This window comes from Dendrobates tinctorius, unplaced genomic scaffold (genome assembly GCF_039654945.1).
Source record: "Dendrobates tinctorius isolate UK_male_01 unplaced genomic scaffold, ASM3965494v1 ptg000118l, whole genome shotgun sequence".
NCBI lineage: Eukaryota > Metazoa > Chordata > Amphibia > Anura > Dendrobatidae > Dendrobates > Dendrobates tinctorius.
In genome coordinates, this window is record NW_027361786.1 from 1138019 (window position 1) to 1154805 (window position 16787).

A 16787-nucleotide genomic window follows, 5' to 3' on the forward strand; every position below is an offset into this window, starting at 1 on the left:
AATGTGGCCTGCCTTGTGGAAGTGACGATAGATGGGACGTCCATCCTGGTCATAGCAAACGTTGTCTCTCCCTCGGCGTGGCGGGATCCTCTTCTTCCATAGCCATGGGACATCCTCTGGACTGGAGGCCAGCTGGATCTTCTCCTTTGATGACACCTGCAGGGACTGCACAGTTTTGGCAAGTGCAGCCGTATTTTTGGTCAGCTCCTGGACCTGAAGACGCAGTTCGGCAGAAGGGTCTTTGTCCAGAGTCTGTGCATCAGCCTCCTCCGGGCTGAGAGGGAAAGATGCTTCTTCTTGATGGTATGTGATCGCTGGGCGCCTAGGGGGCGCTGGACAGCTGACATTTGGTTCCTGCAGCACCCGGATAGCCCTGTCTTTGAAGTCTGCAAAGTCTAGGTCAGGGTTCTGTAGGGCTATGATGCGCAGCTGTGCTCTGTGGGTACTGGATAGGAGGCCCTCAATAAATTGCTCCTTTAACAGTCTGTCTCCATCTTTCACACTTTCTGGATCAATCTGCTTTATGGCTCACAGCGCCTCCTGCTGGTTAAGAGCATAGTCCTGTATACTGTCCTGCACTCTTTGCTTACACCCAAAGAATCTCATCTTTATTTCCGCTGCAGTGCGAGTGTCAAAGGTGCTTTTTTAGCTTAGCCAGGATCTTTTTAACAGTCTCTTTATCAGTGTCCTGCCAGGCTTTTACTTCCCTTTGCGCTGCACCCGTTAGCTGCCCAATATATGTTCACTTTCTGGCTTTCAGACAGAGGATACACCTCAAACAAACTGCACAGTCTCTCTTTAAATTCACTCAGGGTATGTGACTCCCCTGAGTACTGCGGTAGCCAGGCTGCTCCCGGTATATAGGGCATGGACAGCGGCATTATGGGGACTGCTGCGGAGGGCACTGATTCTTGCGGTGCCCTTGAGGCAGCACTGGCTGCTGGATATGGAAGCCATAGCTGCACTGGGCCCTGCATCTTGTGGCGCTGTGGGGTTTGCAGTGGCGTCTGCCGCTGCGTCTGCTCTTGCTTCAGACATTCTCTTCCCCCCCAGTTAATGTTGGCCAAGCCCTGGGTTGCACTGGCTTACCGGATACCGCTCCACCGGCTGGACGATTGGGGGATGCCGGGGCTGCAGGTCTCGGCTTCTCACTTCTCGCGCGCTGGCCTCTTCCCGCGTGGCACTTCACTTTTTCATGCTTTTCATCTGGCTCCGCCCATGACGGTCAGCCCCTTCGGCTTCCCGCGTGTGCCAAGCAGCGGGGTAATGGTGGCAATTGCACAAAGTCTATGGCACAAAACACATTCTCTGGCACACAGGACACGGGGACACCGGGCTCCGTAAATCCTGTTCGTGATGCCAAAATGGGTCGCCCGTGCCAGGGCCGTGGGGTACTCAGAGCCGGGCCTGGTGGATTTCAATGGGAGATGTCATGGTAGCTGCGACCCGGTCCATGGCCCTGGGCGTCCATTGTAAAAGGGGGTTTAAGGGTGATGGAATAAAGTTTATGAGTGAATGATTTCTGACGCCACCTGTGGTGTTCGGCAATGAAGATGTTAAGCCGACGCTGCGGACAGATCCTCTGGGACAGATGGTGTGGTGCAGCAAAGATGTTGTGGCCCTCCACAGGTAGGGCTGTAGTGCCAGGGCAGTGTAGATGGAGAGCTAGTGAGGAGAGCGTAATGGTGCAGTGTTAAGCACAGAGATGTAGCAGTGCTGGAGAGTTTGCAGGAAGAAGGCAAGGACACAACAGGGTGCAGTTTCTTTACCTTTACTTTGCTTGGCAAATGCAGTCCAGGGTCCAGATTACAGATGGCACAGGAGCTGGCTAGTCTGGAAGCAACTTAGGAATCTCTCTAGGCAGATGGGTTGTGTAGTCTCCTTCCTAGCGCTTAGTTTTAGGTACTTAAAGTACTGTGTTACACTGAATTTCCACTTGCTTATCCTCTTTAGAACTCCCTCGTATGGCAGACAGCTGTAGCCTTCTTCTTCTGGCTCACACGTCGCTGTTGTGCCTCTGAGTCTTATGTGGGAATAGAGCATTTACAGCTTCCTATTCCTCCGGTTTCTGTTGCAGGAACATCAGTATCCATACAACCTTGGATACCGGGCTCCAGATCATGCGCTATAGCTGGAAATGAGCCTGAACTCTCTGCTCAGTCTCCCAGCTCTTCTCCTCACGTCCACACACGTTGCCCTCCTCACATGATCTAACTATATTTCCCCTTCCTGGCCCCCAGAGAGCAGCTCTTCCCCCAGTTTTTGGGTTGAGAGCTTCCCCTGCTGGCCTGGAGTGGGAACTGTGTTGTGTGCTGCATTTAACTGCCAGAGAGATCCTTTATTGCTTCCAAGCATGACATGACACTCCCTAGGAGAAAGGCAATGCCATTGTGGCGACCATACTCCTGGGGGTACCACATTTCCCCCTAGTGCAATTCAGTACTCCCGGACTGAAGAGAAAAGATGTAAACATATAAACAATTATAAATATAATAAGATTTCAAAAATGAAAAATTACAAAAACCAAAGCTCAAAAATAGTCCTGATGACAATTAGTCCATGCGTCAATGTCCATGGTCCAATTCCTGAGCAAGTTGGTAAACTTATTTACAAGTAGAGTTTTGACCACACATAGTCCTGTGGTCCAACTGTCCATTGAAACAAAAGAAAATATCCAAAAAGTCTTACAGAGTCTCTGTAGGCACAAAACTTGAAACGTTGCATATTTACAGATTATCATTTACAAAACTTATCTATATATACGGAACCATAGGGGTGGAATACCTTGGGTACTACGGACAGACCTACGTAGCACTGGTGTGGGTAAACTGGGTAGTAACCGTCTACGAACGCTTAGACTCACTATGGGCATGACAGATTCACCACTGGCAGGGCAAAGGTTCTCTGGCTCCACTGCTGGTGTAACATCTGCTGCCTGAACTTCCTGATTTTCAGAGTTGTCTTGAGTCTCTGCTACTTCAGTTGCAATAGTTGCAGACCGCTGCACCTTATTTATAGTTAACACAGTGGTTAGGTATCACACGTGGAACGCACTGTGCTTAGTATCGACGCATCGGAAAATCCTCCCAGTTGCCCTCCTCTCATGACTAACTAAATTTCCCCTTCCTGGCCCCCAGAGAGCAGCTCTTCCCCCAGTTTTTGGGTTCAGAGCTCCCCCTGCTGGCCTGGAGTGGGAACTGTGTTGTGTGTTGTATTTAACTGCCAGAGAGATCCTTTATTGCTTCCAAGCATGACATCACACTCCCTAGGAGGAAGGCAATGCCATTGTGGCGACCATACTCCTGGGGGCACCACATTGGCGTATGCCGATGATGTCACTGTTTTTGTTTCCTCTCACGAGGAGGCAGGGTGGCTGATGTCAGAGGTAGATCGCTACTCGGAGGCATCCAGGTCCAAGATCAACCGGGATAAGTGTGAGAGTCTCTGGCTGGGAGGAGGAGATCCTGGTTTTGATCTCCCGGACACCCTTCTAGGACCCAAAGTCTCTGCAAAAGTCCTTGGCATCGAATTTGTCCAAGGCGATTACCCCAAACAAAATTGGGGCAGCAGGCTGGAGATCGCCACTCAGAAGGTGAACCAATGGAAGGGTTGGTCTTTGACCCTCAGGGAAAGGGTAAACCTGATCAAAACTTACCTGCTCCCTTTACTGATTTATCTGGGCAGTGTGTGCATCTTTCCAGAGTCTCTCTGGACTCGGGTCTACAGTTTGTTCTTCCAACTATTAAGGGGGAATAGACTGAACCTGATCAAGAGGGAGGTTACTTACCGTACGAGGAGATTAGGAGGGTTGGGTATGGTCAACCCTGTGGTATTCCTTGTGGGTACCTTCATTAAGATCAATATTGCAAACCTCTGGAAAGAGAGGTCTCCTCCGTGGGTATTCTCCTGTAGGGGATGGTTTCAGCCTTTCTTCCAGGAATGGGAGACAGGAGAGCAAGTGAAGGCTCTTCACACACCGCATGGACATCTTCCAGCTTACGCTACCTTGGTTCTGAAGGTAATTCGCCGGTGGGGTCTGGGAATGTGGGAGATTAGGACTCTGCCAAGGAAACTCCTTGACAATAGGGTTCTGTTGACCCTCTGTTGAATCCTTTGGTGCTCAGGGATTGCCCAAGTCGGGATCTTGGGGTGGGTTTGCATCTTTTGAATTCTATCAGGATCCCCTTGATGTTTTGGGACTTGGCTTGGCGCTGTTTCCATGGGAAACTGTGTGTGAGGGACAATCTGAAGTGTAGGAGCTCTGAGGACAGGAACTGTCCTCGGGAGCATTGTGGTACCGTGCAGGAAAGCATGGACCATTTCCTGCTTCATTGTCCCTTCAACACAGAGGTGTACAACAGGGTGGGCGCCTCCATTGGCTGGTCTCGGCTGGCCGGTCTCTCCTATGCGGAATGGGCCTATGGAGCATTCAGAGACCTTGGTGGCCGGGACCGCTGCACCTTATTTATAGTTAGCGCAGTGGTTAGGTATCACACGTGGAACGCACGGTGCTTAGTATCGACGCATCGGAAAATCCTCCCAGTGGACGATGTAATTAGGACCATACTCGGTGACCTGGTGAAGGTGCGCTCTCTGGAGTATGAGAGACTGGGCACACGTAGGGCCGCTCTCCTCTGGAGGGGCTTTTCTTTTAGTGTGTCCTAGTCTGGTCATCTCCTTTCCTAGTGGTGGGCTTCTGCTGACACTGTAGATTTTTGTTTTCTGATGAGAATACAGTTATGTAGGGCTGCTGGTGGGACTATGGGACACTGAGGCATTTGGGGAAACACTGGCACTGCCTGATCTGGCCTGTGGACGTTGGACATGGACTGAGGCATGAGATGCAGGACCAGCTCTCAGGTCAGTGCCGGGGTTGGGAGTGGTGGGCTTGAGTGTGGGGTGTTTAGTTTAGTCTTGTATATATTTGTATAGTTTGGTTATTTCATATATATATTTGAAAAAAAAAATTGTTTATGTATATATTTATGTTGACCTTGGTTTTTTAATGTTTGTTATTAGTTTGTTTGGTGACCGGACCGGAAGGTATAAGTTATTATTAGTTATTATTCTGTATATATGTGTAACATGTGTGAGGAAAGAATGAGCAGCTGGACCAGTGTTCAGTATACGGATTATTTTCTGGCCGATATTCCTGTTATGTTTCTGTTATTATTATTGTTATGTTTTTCATTTTTATAATAAAAGATCTACAGGATGTAACTCAGGACCAGTAATGTAATGTATGCACACAGTGACTGCACCAGCAGAATAGTGAGTGCAGCTCTGGAGTATAATACAGGATGTAACTCAGGATCAGTAATGTAATGTATGTACACAGTGACTGCACCAGCAGAATAGTGAGTGCAGCTCTGGGGAATAATACAGGGTGTAACTCAGGATCAGTAATGTAATGTATGTACACAGTGACTGCACCAGCAGAATAGTGAGTGCAGCTCTGGGGAATAATACAGGGTGTAACTCAGGATCAGTAATGTAATGTATGTACACAGTGACTGCACCAGCAGAATAGTGAGTGCAGCTCTGGGGTATAATACAGGATGTAACTCAGGATCAGTAATGTAATCTATGTACACAGTGACTGCACCAGCAGAATAGTGAGTGCAGCTCTGGGGTATAATACAGGGTGTAACTCAGGATCAGTAATGTAATGTATGTACACAGTGACCGCATCAGCAGAATAGTGAGTGCAGCTCTGGAGCATAATACAGTATGTAACTCAGGATCAGTAATGTAATGTATGTACACAGTGACTGCACCAGCAGAATAGTGAGTGCAGCTCTGGAGTATAATACAGGATGTAACTCAGGATCAGTAATGTAATGTATGTACACAGTGACTGCACCAGCAGAATAGTGAGTGCAGCTCTGGAGTATAATACAGGATGTAACTCAGGATCAATACAGGATCAGTAATTTAATGTATGTACACAGTGACTGCACCAGCAGAATAGTGAGAGCAGCTCTGGGGTATAATACAGGGTGTAACTCAGGATCAGTAATGTAATGTATGTACACAGTGACTGCACCAGCAGAATAGTGAGTGCAGCTCTGGAGTATAATACAGGATATAACTCAGGATCAGTAATGTAATGTATGTACTCAGTGACTGCACCAGCAGAATAGTGAGTGCAGCTCTGGAGTATAATACAGGATGTCACTCAGGATCAGTAATGTAATGTATGTACTCAGTGACTGCACCAGCAGAATAGTGAGTGCAGCTCTGGAGTATAATACAGGATATAACTCAGGATCAGTAATGTAATGTATGTACATAGTGACTGCACCAGCAGAATAGTGAGTGCAGCTCTGGGGTATAATACAGGATGTAACTCAGGATCAGTAATGTAATGTATGTACACAGTGACTGCACCAGCAGAATAGTGAGTACAGCTCTGGAGTATAATACAGGATGTACAGTAAATCATAATTAGTACAGCAAAAGTAAGGTAATGTGTTGCAACTAGATTTATCCTTTTAAATATCCTGAACAGTTATAGAAACATTGTTTAGCTTTTTTTCAACCATGATAAAAAAAACAATTATGTTACCAATTAACATCATATATTAAAAACCATTTGTAACCGTGAATATACCTGAGATCGGTATAGTATGTACATCACAAAGAATTTTTACATGGATCTTCATCAAGTTAATATGAGACCTTTCCTTGTTTACCCTGTAAATGGGGTCTTCTATCAGTGTAAGGCCAGGATCACACACGCGGCCGAGTCTCGTATCTCATTACCCGGCACTCGGGAGCTGAGCGTGCAGCTCCATGTATTCCTATACGGCCACTCGCTCCGCTTCCGAGTGCCGGCGGCAGTGCCGGGTATTAAGATGCGAGACTCGGCCGAGTTTTCCGCATGTGTGATCCCGGCCTAAGGCTATGTTCCCGAGTGGCATTTTTGCACAATTTTCAGTTGTTTTTTTTCTGCAGAAAAGTTGTGTTTTACAGTAGCAGCAAATACAGAGACGTTTTGTATCTCTGCACAGACGGCTCTTTTATTCCGGACTGAATTTGAGCAGCGCAGCATTTTTTGATCCTCTGCACCGTGTCAATTCTTTCAGCATTTTTGCAGTGTTTTTTTTACCTATTGAACGTATTGAGAAAGTGAAAAAATGCAGCATAACATTGTGCGGCCTTCTTACAGCATGTATTGCAGCATTTTTGGTGAGTACTAACATACTGTAGAAAAATTACACATTGTCCACTCCAAAGAAAAACACAGTACATAAAAGCAGTAAAAATGCAGCAACAATGTCGCGTGTGAACATAGCCTAAGGCCGCATTCAGACATTAGTGGTGTTTCTTGTATGTATAAACCAGGTCCGAGTCCATCAGCGCTCGGTCACTTTATCAGTTTTACCATTTGTGATTCATCAGTGATTTTTCAGAAATGAAAAAAAAATCCAAATCTTTTCGTGTCCAATAAAATGTTAATCATATACCGCGTGCGGCCTGAACACTGCTGCCATCCGCATGCTGTCTGTGATTTTCAGGAACCTGCGTATGGGGAATTCTGATCTGTGATTCAGATAAAAAGCAGACAGGTCGCAGTTTTGTTTGCAGACCGCATGTGACCAGCTCCATAGACTATACTGGGCATATGTCCGTGAGAAACCCAGAACATGTACGTGACTCACAGACATCTGAATAAGGAAAGACTAAATGATGGTAATGGAGGTCGTTAAAGAAAGCCATTTTGTCCAGGGAACTTCAATACCGCCCCATTCACATGTATGGTGCGAGCTGCTGCTCAGGAGAAAGCCCCATAGACTAGAGGGGGGACAAAGAGGTAAAACTCCTGCAGGTGAGGACGCTATGGCATATGCTAGCGATACATCATAAAGTTCCAATTGTTTTCTGCAAATACATAGAAGATAAATAAAGTATTTTCTATTTACATCTGTACAACAGTATACATATCTATATCTGGACACATCCATCTGTCTATAATCCAACCATCCGCTATCTATCCATGTATCTTTCCATCCACCCATCTATCTATCCATCCGCTATCTATTCACGTTTTAATCCATCCATCATCTGGTATCCATCCGTTCAATATCCATCCATCCGCTATCCATGCGATATCCACCCATCTATCCATCCATCCGCTATCTATCCATCCAATATCCATCCGCTATCCATCCATCCGCTATCCATCCATCTGCTATCTATCCACGTATTAATCCATCCATTATCTGCTATCTATTCATCCGCTATTCATCCATTCATTCGCAGTCTATCCACGTATTAATTCATCCATCATCCGCTATCTACTCATCCGTTATCTACTCATCTACTATCCATCTATCCGCTATCCATCCATCCGCTGTCCATCCATCCACTATGCATCCATCCATCCGCTATCTATCCATCCATCCACTATTTCTTCATCTGTCTATCCGACCATCCATCCGCTATCCATCTATCCCATCCATTCGCTATCTATCCACGTATCAATCCATCCATCCGCTATCCACTCAGCCGCTATCCACTCTTCCGCTATCCATCCATTCACTATTTCTTCATCTGTCTATCCGACCATCCATCCAGCAACTATCCATCCATCCATCCATCCGCTATCCATCCATCCCTTGTCCATCATCTGTCTATCCGACCATCCATCCAGCAACTATCCATCCATCCATCCATCCGCTATCCATCCATCCCTTGTCCATCATCTGTCTATCCGACCATCTATCTTTTCTGATGTACATCTTACTATCGTCCAACCACCTTTATGTCCCAAATACTTTTTTCCTTTCTTTCTTTGGTAAATTATAAAATTACTTGACAACAATCCTCAGGATGACCTATCAACATTGAACACAAAATTTACAGTAAAGAAAACATATAAAATACAAAAATATCTCTCTGAGAAGTTTAGGGAGAGGGGAGTCCATAGACAGTCATGTGCAATGTGGGAATAGTTCTGTTACCCCGGCAACAGAACCTTTCTGACTTTCTATTTTGAACTGTCGGCAGGATTCTAGTTGCTATGGATAACGCTGTTCTTATTTCTAGCCAATCAGATAATAGCTGTAATCTGATTTGCTACAGCAGAAAACACCTCCTTTTCCTATTGGCCAGCATTCCCCTCTGTGCTCAGTATAAATTAAGATGACTGTGTCTTCCATGGTGGATGTCAGACGTCGTCCTCACTAGCCGCAGTGTCCTCAATATGGCGGATCATGTAGTAGTCCATTTTCACATTGCTCAAGGTTCTTGGGTTTCAATGGGAAATTGAGTCACTGTCTCAGTGTTAGACACCCGTTGTTTTATTATTTGGTGAAGCTGTTGGGATGTTATGATCTGGTCGGCGGCGCGGGTTCAGCAGTCGATAAATTCCCCTTCGTCCCCTTTTCCACCAAGTATGCAATAGTATGGCTGCAACGACTAAAAGAGCAACTATACCGACGACCACTGCCACAATCAATGCAATATTGAGTTCAGCTGTGGAAGAAAGCAAAAATACACATCAGTTATTAAAAATGGTAATATTACTTCTATGTGACTGATAAAAATATCTAGAATTAATCAATCTGAGCTCATGGGTTCATAACTAGAATGCCAGAATGACAGTGAAAACTGACACCTAAAGGGGTAGTCCCAAAAATAATAATATATATATAATCTCACCAGCCCATAGATAGGAAAGATAATAACTGTGTGATTTTTAGAGGACCAGCTGCTCAAACTCTCACGGAACCCAAAAATGAATGAGCAGTAGTGAGCATGTGCGAACAGCACTCATATAAGCGGTGAATGAAGCAGTGGCCGCACATGCTCACTACCACTTCCCACCCTTGTGATCGTAAATGGGGCTGGACTGGAACTGAACTGAAGCTCCAGAAATGATATATAGACAAAAGTAGTGCTGCTCTTTTTTTTTAATGTGAGATAACTCTTTTAAAGAAGACCCGTCTCTGGATGTTTCTTCATTTAAAACTTTGTACATCCTGCTTCACTGATTCTGGAGCAGTTTTTCTTTTTCTTCTGTGCCCCTTCGTTCTAAAGTTATACCCCCTCCCCCTGTAATAATGGGGCAGATTTTCCCTTTAGCCAACTGGGCGTATAACTAAGAACACCTCATGGGTGTTTGCGTTTTCTCCTCTGATGTTGGCCAATGAAAACACAGCCACGCCCACAGGGAAGTTCTGTGGGACACGCCCAGTGAAAATTTGCACAATTATTTCCGAGGGCCATAACTTTGTAACTGAGGGGCACAGAAGAAAAAGAGAAACTGTTCAAGAATCAGTGGAACAGCGGCAATTGGAGGGAGATCTCCAGTGACAGGTTTTTTTTGTTGACTCCTTGACATTGTTACTCACCAGGCTTGATAGTCACCTCCTGTTCTGACCTGGCCTCCCCGTGTGTGTTACTGGCCACGCAGGTGTACGTTCCATTATGGGTGCATGCTGCTGTGTGGATGATGATTGAGCTATTATCCGGGGAGTATCTGACCTCCGCATTTTTGGGGATCTGCCAGCTGTATGTCGGAGCCGGTAACCCATCCGACTCACACGTGATGTTTAGTGGATTTCCTGCTTGAATCGTTGCGTTGGATGAAACATACACAACTGGACTCGATGGTGCGTCTGAATAAAGAAAAAAATAATATTTCTAAAATTTTAATGAGAAATGCAGAAAATACATCCCCGGAGAGTGAGGGTGAAAGAATAAGGAGAAGATGACATGGAGCAGATATTATAACCCCAATAAGAGACATTCCCCGCGTTATAAATATGACAAGAATATCTGTATATTTGTAGGGAGTCTCGGAATTATTACTACCTTCATTTTGCAATGAGATATCTGCACATTTTTCCTACAGCTCGAACTACTGGAGAAATGAGGTATTACATGGCATCCATTGAAAAGACGGGGAGTGCATAGGGGCAGAAGGTGCTTTTCAGAAGCTTCTCTCACTCCTGCAGCTGATGACTCATTAAAAAGGTAATTACTAGTGTTGAGCATTCCGATACTGAGTTCCGATACTTTTTGCATATTGAATACTGGAATCGGAAGTTCCCATAATGCTATGAGCCAGTTTGATTTGATTCAGTCAATGAGGAGGCCTAAGAAGTGTGGGCACATCCTGTTATGCATGTTAGGCATGTTAACTAATGGCATGGCTGTGATTGGCTGCGAGCAGACCACCCAGCTGCTCCTCCCCCAGACACACGCTGAACAGTGATCTATGGAAAGTGAAACTAGTGAGGGAGGAGGAAACAACCAGTTCTCATTTCAATGCCAGAACACCCCCTCCGGACAATAAGAGACATTCCCCACGGTATAAATATGACAAGAATTTGTAGGACACAAGAGTTTTCTTTTAAAGGTATTGTATAAATTAGGGAGACTTTAGGCAATGCTTGCTGGGAAAAAAATGCAAAATAGTTCTTTTTGACTCTACATAGCCACCTATGGGAAGGAGGAAGCTGTTAATCTGTGAATTTATAATTTTTTTTACAGCTTTCTTTTTGCTTCTATCAGCTTAAGGGAAACCTGGGTAATAATGTTACTAAATGTATACTCAATTATCTATTAGGCAGAGCTGAGAGTGGCCACAAAAAGCATTTCATAGCCTTGAGGACCCAGCCTATCCATGCATTACATTGATTTCAATAAGCATCAGGTAAAGCGTCATTTCCTATTTTGTGGCTTCTGAAAATTAACTTGGCAGCCAGTGTCAGTTATCAGACTACAGATATTTGTAGGGAGTCTCGGAATTAGGACTACCTTCTTTTTTGCAATGAGATATCTGCACATTTTTCCTACAGCTCCAACTACTGGAGAAATGAGGTATTACATGGCATCCATTGAAAAGACGCGGAGTGCCTAGGGGCAGAAGGTGCTTTTCAGAAGCTTCTCTCCCTCCTGCAGCTGATGACTCATTAAAAAGGTAATTACTGTACTTATTGGTAACCTTGTATCTTCCAGCTGTCGTGAAACTACAAGTACCAGCACGTTGTTCTGTATACTCAGCATGCACTCACGGTCATAGCAGCAGACTTACATTGCACTGTGACGTCGACAGCTTTCCACTTGTCTCCTTTGATGTTTGTTGCCTGACAGTTATAAAGCCCGGACATGTCTCTCGTCACTGTACCCGAGTCACTGATATTATGTTCACCACTATAACATTTCACTGTTGGCTCTGGGTTTCCGTCAGCCCGACATGAAAATGGTCTATTTCCTTCTACCAGAAGTAAAGTTGAGGGACATAATATTTCAGTGAACTCTGGGGGGTCTAAAATGGAAAAGAAAGAAATATATTGCAAATTATTAATGGCTGACACATCACATGAACTTTTTTAGTATGTCTGCAGTCTGCCAGAAAATTGGAAGTTGTTATGTCATAATGTCAAACAATCACACATATTCATGAAATCTCCACAGAAGAAAAATATCTATCTCTTATCTATCTATTGTAAGGGAAAACTCTTATTAGGGCTTCCATGGGAACCTTTGTACAGGGATCTGGGCTTACAACAGGGTCCCCTAGGTTGCATCCATGGAGTGGCTGCCAGCTCCTGGGTTGCATCCATGGAGTGGCTGCCGCCACCTGGGTTACATCCATGAAGTGGCTGCCAGCTCATGGGTTACATCCACGGAGTGGCTGCCGGCTCCTGGCTTACATCCACAGAGTGGCTGCCGGCTCTTGAGTTACATCCACGGAGTGGCTGCCGGCTCCTGGGTTACATCCATGAAGTGGCTGCCGGCTCCTGGGTTACATCCATGAAGTGGCTGCCGGCTCATGGGTTACATCCACGGAGTGGCTGCCGGCTCCTGGCTTACATCCACAGAGTGGCTGCCGGCTCTTGAGTTACATCCACGGAGTGGCTGCCGGCTCCTGAGTTACATCCAAGGAGTGGCTGCCTGCTCCTGGGTTACATCCACGAAGTGGCTGCCGGCTCCTGGGTTACATCCACGAAGTGGCTGCCGGCTCCTGGGCTACATCCACGGAGTGGCTGCCGGCTCCTGGCTTACATCCACAGAGCGGCTGCCGGCTCCTGGATTACATCCACAGAGTGGCTGCCGGCTCTTGGGTTACATCCACAGAGTGGCTGCTGGCTCCTGGGTTACATCCACAGAGTGGCTGCCAGCTCCTGGGTTACATCCACGAAGTGGCTGCCGGCTCCTGGGCTGCCGGCTCCTGGGCTACATCCACGGAGTGGCTGCCGGCTCCTGGGTTATATCCACAGAGTGGCTGCCGGCTCCTGGGTTACATCCACAGAGTGGCTGCCGGCTCCTGGGTTACATCCACAGAGTAGCTGCCGGCTCCTAGGTTACATCCATGGAGTGGCTGCCGGCTGATTGAGTGAGCATGCCACAGAAAGTTGACAAGTCTTGTTAAAACCAGAGGTGGCAGATACCGGACAAAGTCAAGGACGAGATCAGGAGATAGCTGAGGTCAGAGCCGGAAGGACAGGGACAGAAGCAGAATCATCAGAAAAATGGAAGGTTAAACCAGTCCAGGGTCAGCAATGGGTATCAGATAAGCCAGGCCGAGTATCACAATAAAACATACCAGGGTAAGTACTTAAGATGAGTGAATATGTTCGGAAAACGATCAGAATTTGCCATATTAGTGCTATATTTGTGCCGAATTTATGTTTGACAATCGTGTCCGAACATATTCGCTCATCTGTACTCCCATTTACTCCAATGGCGAATATTACAAATATGGCGATCGTAATCTGAATTGGATATTTATTTGCTCATTTCTAGTCAGTAACTATAACTGGCAACTCCCATCAAACTGCTGGGAGTTTAAATAAGGTGTGGCTCATCCCAAATCTCACAGCGGAAAGCCACTTAAGCCCCCATCACACACAGCGAGATCGCTGATTTTGTGACGCCACAGCGATCTCGCCAGAGATCTCGCTGTGTGTGACCCATATCAGCGACCGGTCCCCCGCCGGGTATCGCTGATCGTGCAGGATCGTCCTGGGCCATTTTTTGATTGTTGCTCTCCCGCTGGCCAGTGTGCATTGCTGCGAATGGCAGCGGGAGAGCAACGATCAGCGAGCTCCCAGTGCGGTAAGCAGGCGCTGGGAGCTGGTATCTATGGTAAATATCGGGTTACTAAGCGGCGCGCGTCACTTAGTTACCCGATGTGTACCTTTGAAACCTGCGGGTCTACATTTACTCCTTTAAAATGATTTATATAAACTCCAGGATTTGGTAGAGTCCTCACGCTTGTCTGCCATGGTTGAAATTAATAACCTCAAATATGGCTACAAACCACTTACAAATTACTCCTAGGGTCTGTGAAGAGGATTGGGATATGTTTGGATTTCCAGCAATATGTGCCATGCAGGTGATGGATACGCTCGGAGTCCTCCGACTTGCAGTGAATGTGTGGATGACCGTAGAGTTCTCAACCGACAGCTCTTCTTTACCATCCATAATGATGGATAGAACATAACCCTCTGGATGTTCATTAGTTATATTACAGGAAGCCGTCACCTTCTGATCCAGGTCTACAATGTTGTAGGATAGATGAAAAATAATTTCAGGATACTCTGAAAAGAAGATTGAACAAGTGTTACTAAGAGTATAGGCAGCACCTGACACCTACTGCCATTCTAAAGGCCCCATAATTAGGCAAGAGTGTATCCAAAGAGGGCAGGTACTACTACCACCGGTTTTCACTTTGACACCATGGTGGCCACATTGTAATATGGGGTTGGTTGGACACAAGTGTAATCTGTCTCAATATTTTCAGTAGATTGTCTTTGCCTTATGGGCTTCTCCCATCCGGGACATTTATGGTGGATCGTTCAGATAAGTAATAAATACCCCATAGGTGTGAGTACTACAAGTGGGACCTACATCTATCTTGAGAATATGGGCCCCGACATGCATTGCAAGGAATGGATTAGTGGCTGCCCATGCGGCAAGAGGCCTCAGCAATTTTCAGAGCTCTGCAAGAAAGGACTTGAGGGAGCCACCTCTCCATTCTTAACACTGCACTATTTGGTCCAATTCTCGACATACAGTCACAATTCAAAATTACTCAGCCCACATTGTAAATATGGTTCATTAGCTACATTTCTAAACTTTCTATTTTTATTTTTTGCAATAAGTCAAGTAAACAAAAACTATTTAAATTAGGCTGGGGTCACACTTGCGAGAAACTCGCACGAGTCTCGCGCCTCAATACCCGGTACTGCCACCGTCTCTCGGACCGGAGCGCTCAGCTGCATAGAAATACATGCAGCCACACACTCTGTTCCCGAGTGCTGGCGGCTGTGCCAGGTATTGAGATGTGAGACTCGTGCGAGTTTCTCACAAGTGTGACCCCGGCCTAACACAACTAATATTACAGGTAGTTTCTCCAAATTTAGCACAATTTTACTGACTACTGCAGTCTCAGAAAGATTCAACTCCCTCATTTGAGCACTTCATGAGAAAGCATTTTTGCAAATTGAGGATTGTCTCAAGAGCACCTGATGTAATAGTCACGATACAACAGCTGTTACTGCTTGAGATAAAACACATCAAATACCTGGACTGGCTAGGGCTTTGGATAAAATGCATGAAATACTTGGAAAGACTAGGGCTTTGGATAAAACACATCAAATATGTGGACTGGCTAGGGCTTTGGATAAAACACATCTATTATCCGTACTGACTAGGGCTTTGGATAAAACGCATGAAATACTTGGAAAGACTAGGGCTTTTGATAAAACACATCAAATATCTGGACTGGCTAGGGCTTTGGATAAAACACATCAAATATCTGGACTGGCTATGGCTTTGGATAAAACACATCAGATATCTGGACTGGCTAGGGCTTTGGATAAAACACATCAAATACTTGGACCAACTAGGGCTTTGGATAAAACACATCAAATACTTGGACTGACTAGGGCTTTCGATAAAACACATGAAATACTTGGAAAGACTAGGGGTTTTGATAAAACACATCAAATATCTGGACTGGCTAGGGCTTTTGATAAAACATATAAAATAACTGGACTGGCTAGAGCTTTTGATAAAACACATCAAATATCTGGACTGGCTAGGGGTTTTGATAAAACACATCAAATATCTGGACTGGCTAGGGCTTTTGATAAAACATATCAAATAACTGGACTGGCTAGAGCTTTTGATAAAACACATCAAATATCTGGACTGGCTAGGGGTTTTGATAAAACACATCAAATATCTGGACTGGCTAGGGCTTTTGATAAAACACATCAAATAACTGGACTGACTAGGGCTTTTGATAAAACACATCAAATACCTGGACTGGCTAGGGCTTTGGATAAAATCATGAAATACTTGGAAAGACTAGGGGTTTTGATAAAACACATCAAATATCTGGACTGGCTAGGGCTTTTGATAAAACATATCAACTAACTGGACTGACTAGGGCTTTGGATAAAATACATCACATACCTGGATTGGCTTTGATTCTTCTATGTGACTGGACTTACCATAAATATTAACTTCCACTTTTGAGTCCCGTATCAATGTAAATAAGTTAGATTCACATCTGATTGTCTTCAATCCCAGACTTGAATCTGTGGTATTCAGCTCAGCCATGCCATTTATGCTTCCTTTATTGGTTTGGGCAATGACGACATCAAGTTGGGTGTCGTCAAAGAGCATCTTCAAGTTCACATTTTCAGGGGGAAATGCATTTGCAATCTGACACTCCACCGTAGTCAATGTCCCTCTTTTTATCCATTTCTGCACTGATATTACAGGACCTTCTGGCAATGCTGATATTATAATAAAAAATA

General features: G+C 45.3%; 1 protein-coding gene across 1 annotated transcript in view; it reads right to left on the minus strand.

The window, feature by feature from the left end:
• Positions 1-6470: 6470 nt before the first annotated feature.
• The window catches only part of LOC141101493 (intercellular adhesion molecule 5-like), a 42160-nt gene continuing 31843 nt past the window's right edge, over positions 6471-16787 (minus strand). The window contains exons 4-8 of the mRNA XM_073590619.1: positions 16479-16766; positions 14286-14558; positions 12047-12280; positions 10359-10625; positions 6471-9480 (exon numbers count right to left, since the gene is read on the minus strand). Coding sequence (XP_073446720.1) covers positions 9290-9480; positions 10359-10625; positions 12047-12280; positions 14286-14558; positions 16479-16766 — 1253 coding nt within the window. The 3' untranslated portion in view covers positions 6471-9289. The remainder of the gene's footprint in view (positions 9481-10358; positions 10626-12046; positions 12281-14285; positions 14559-16478; positions 16767-16787) is intronic.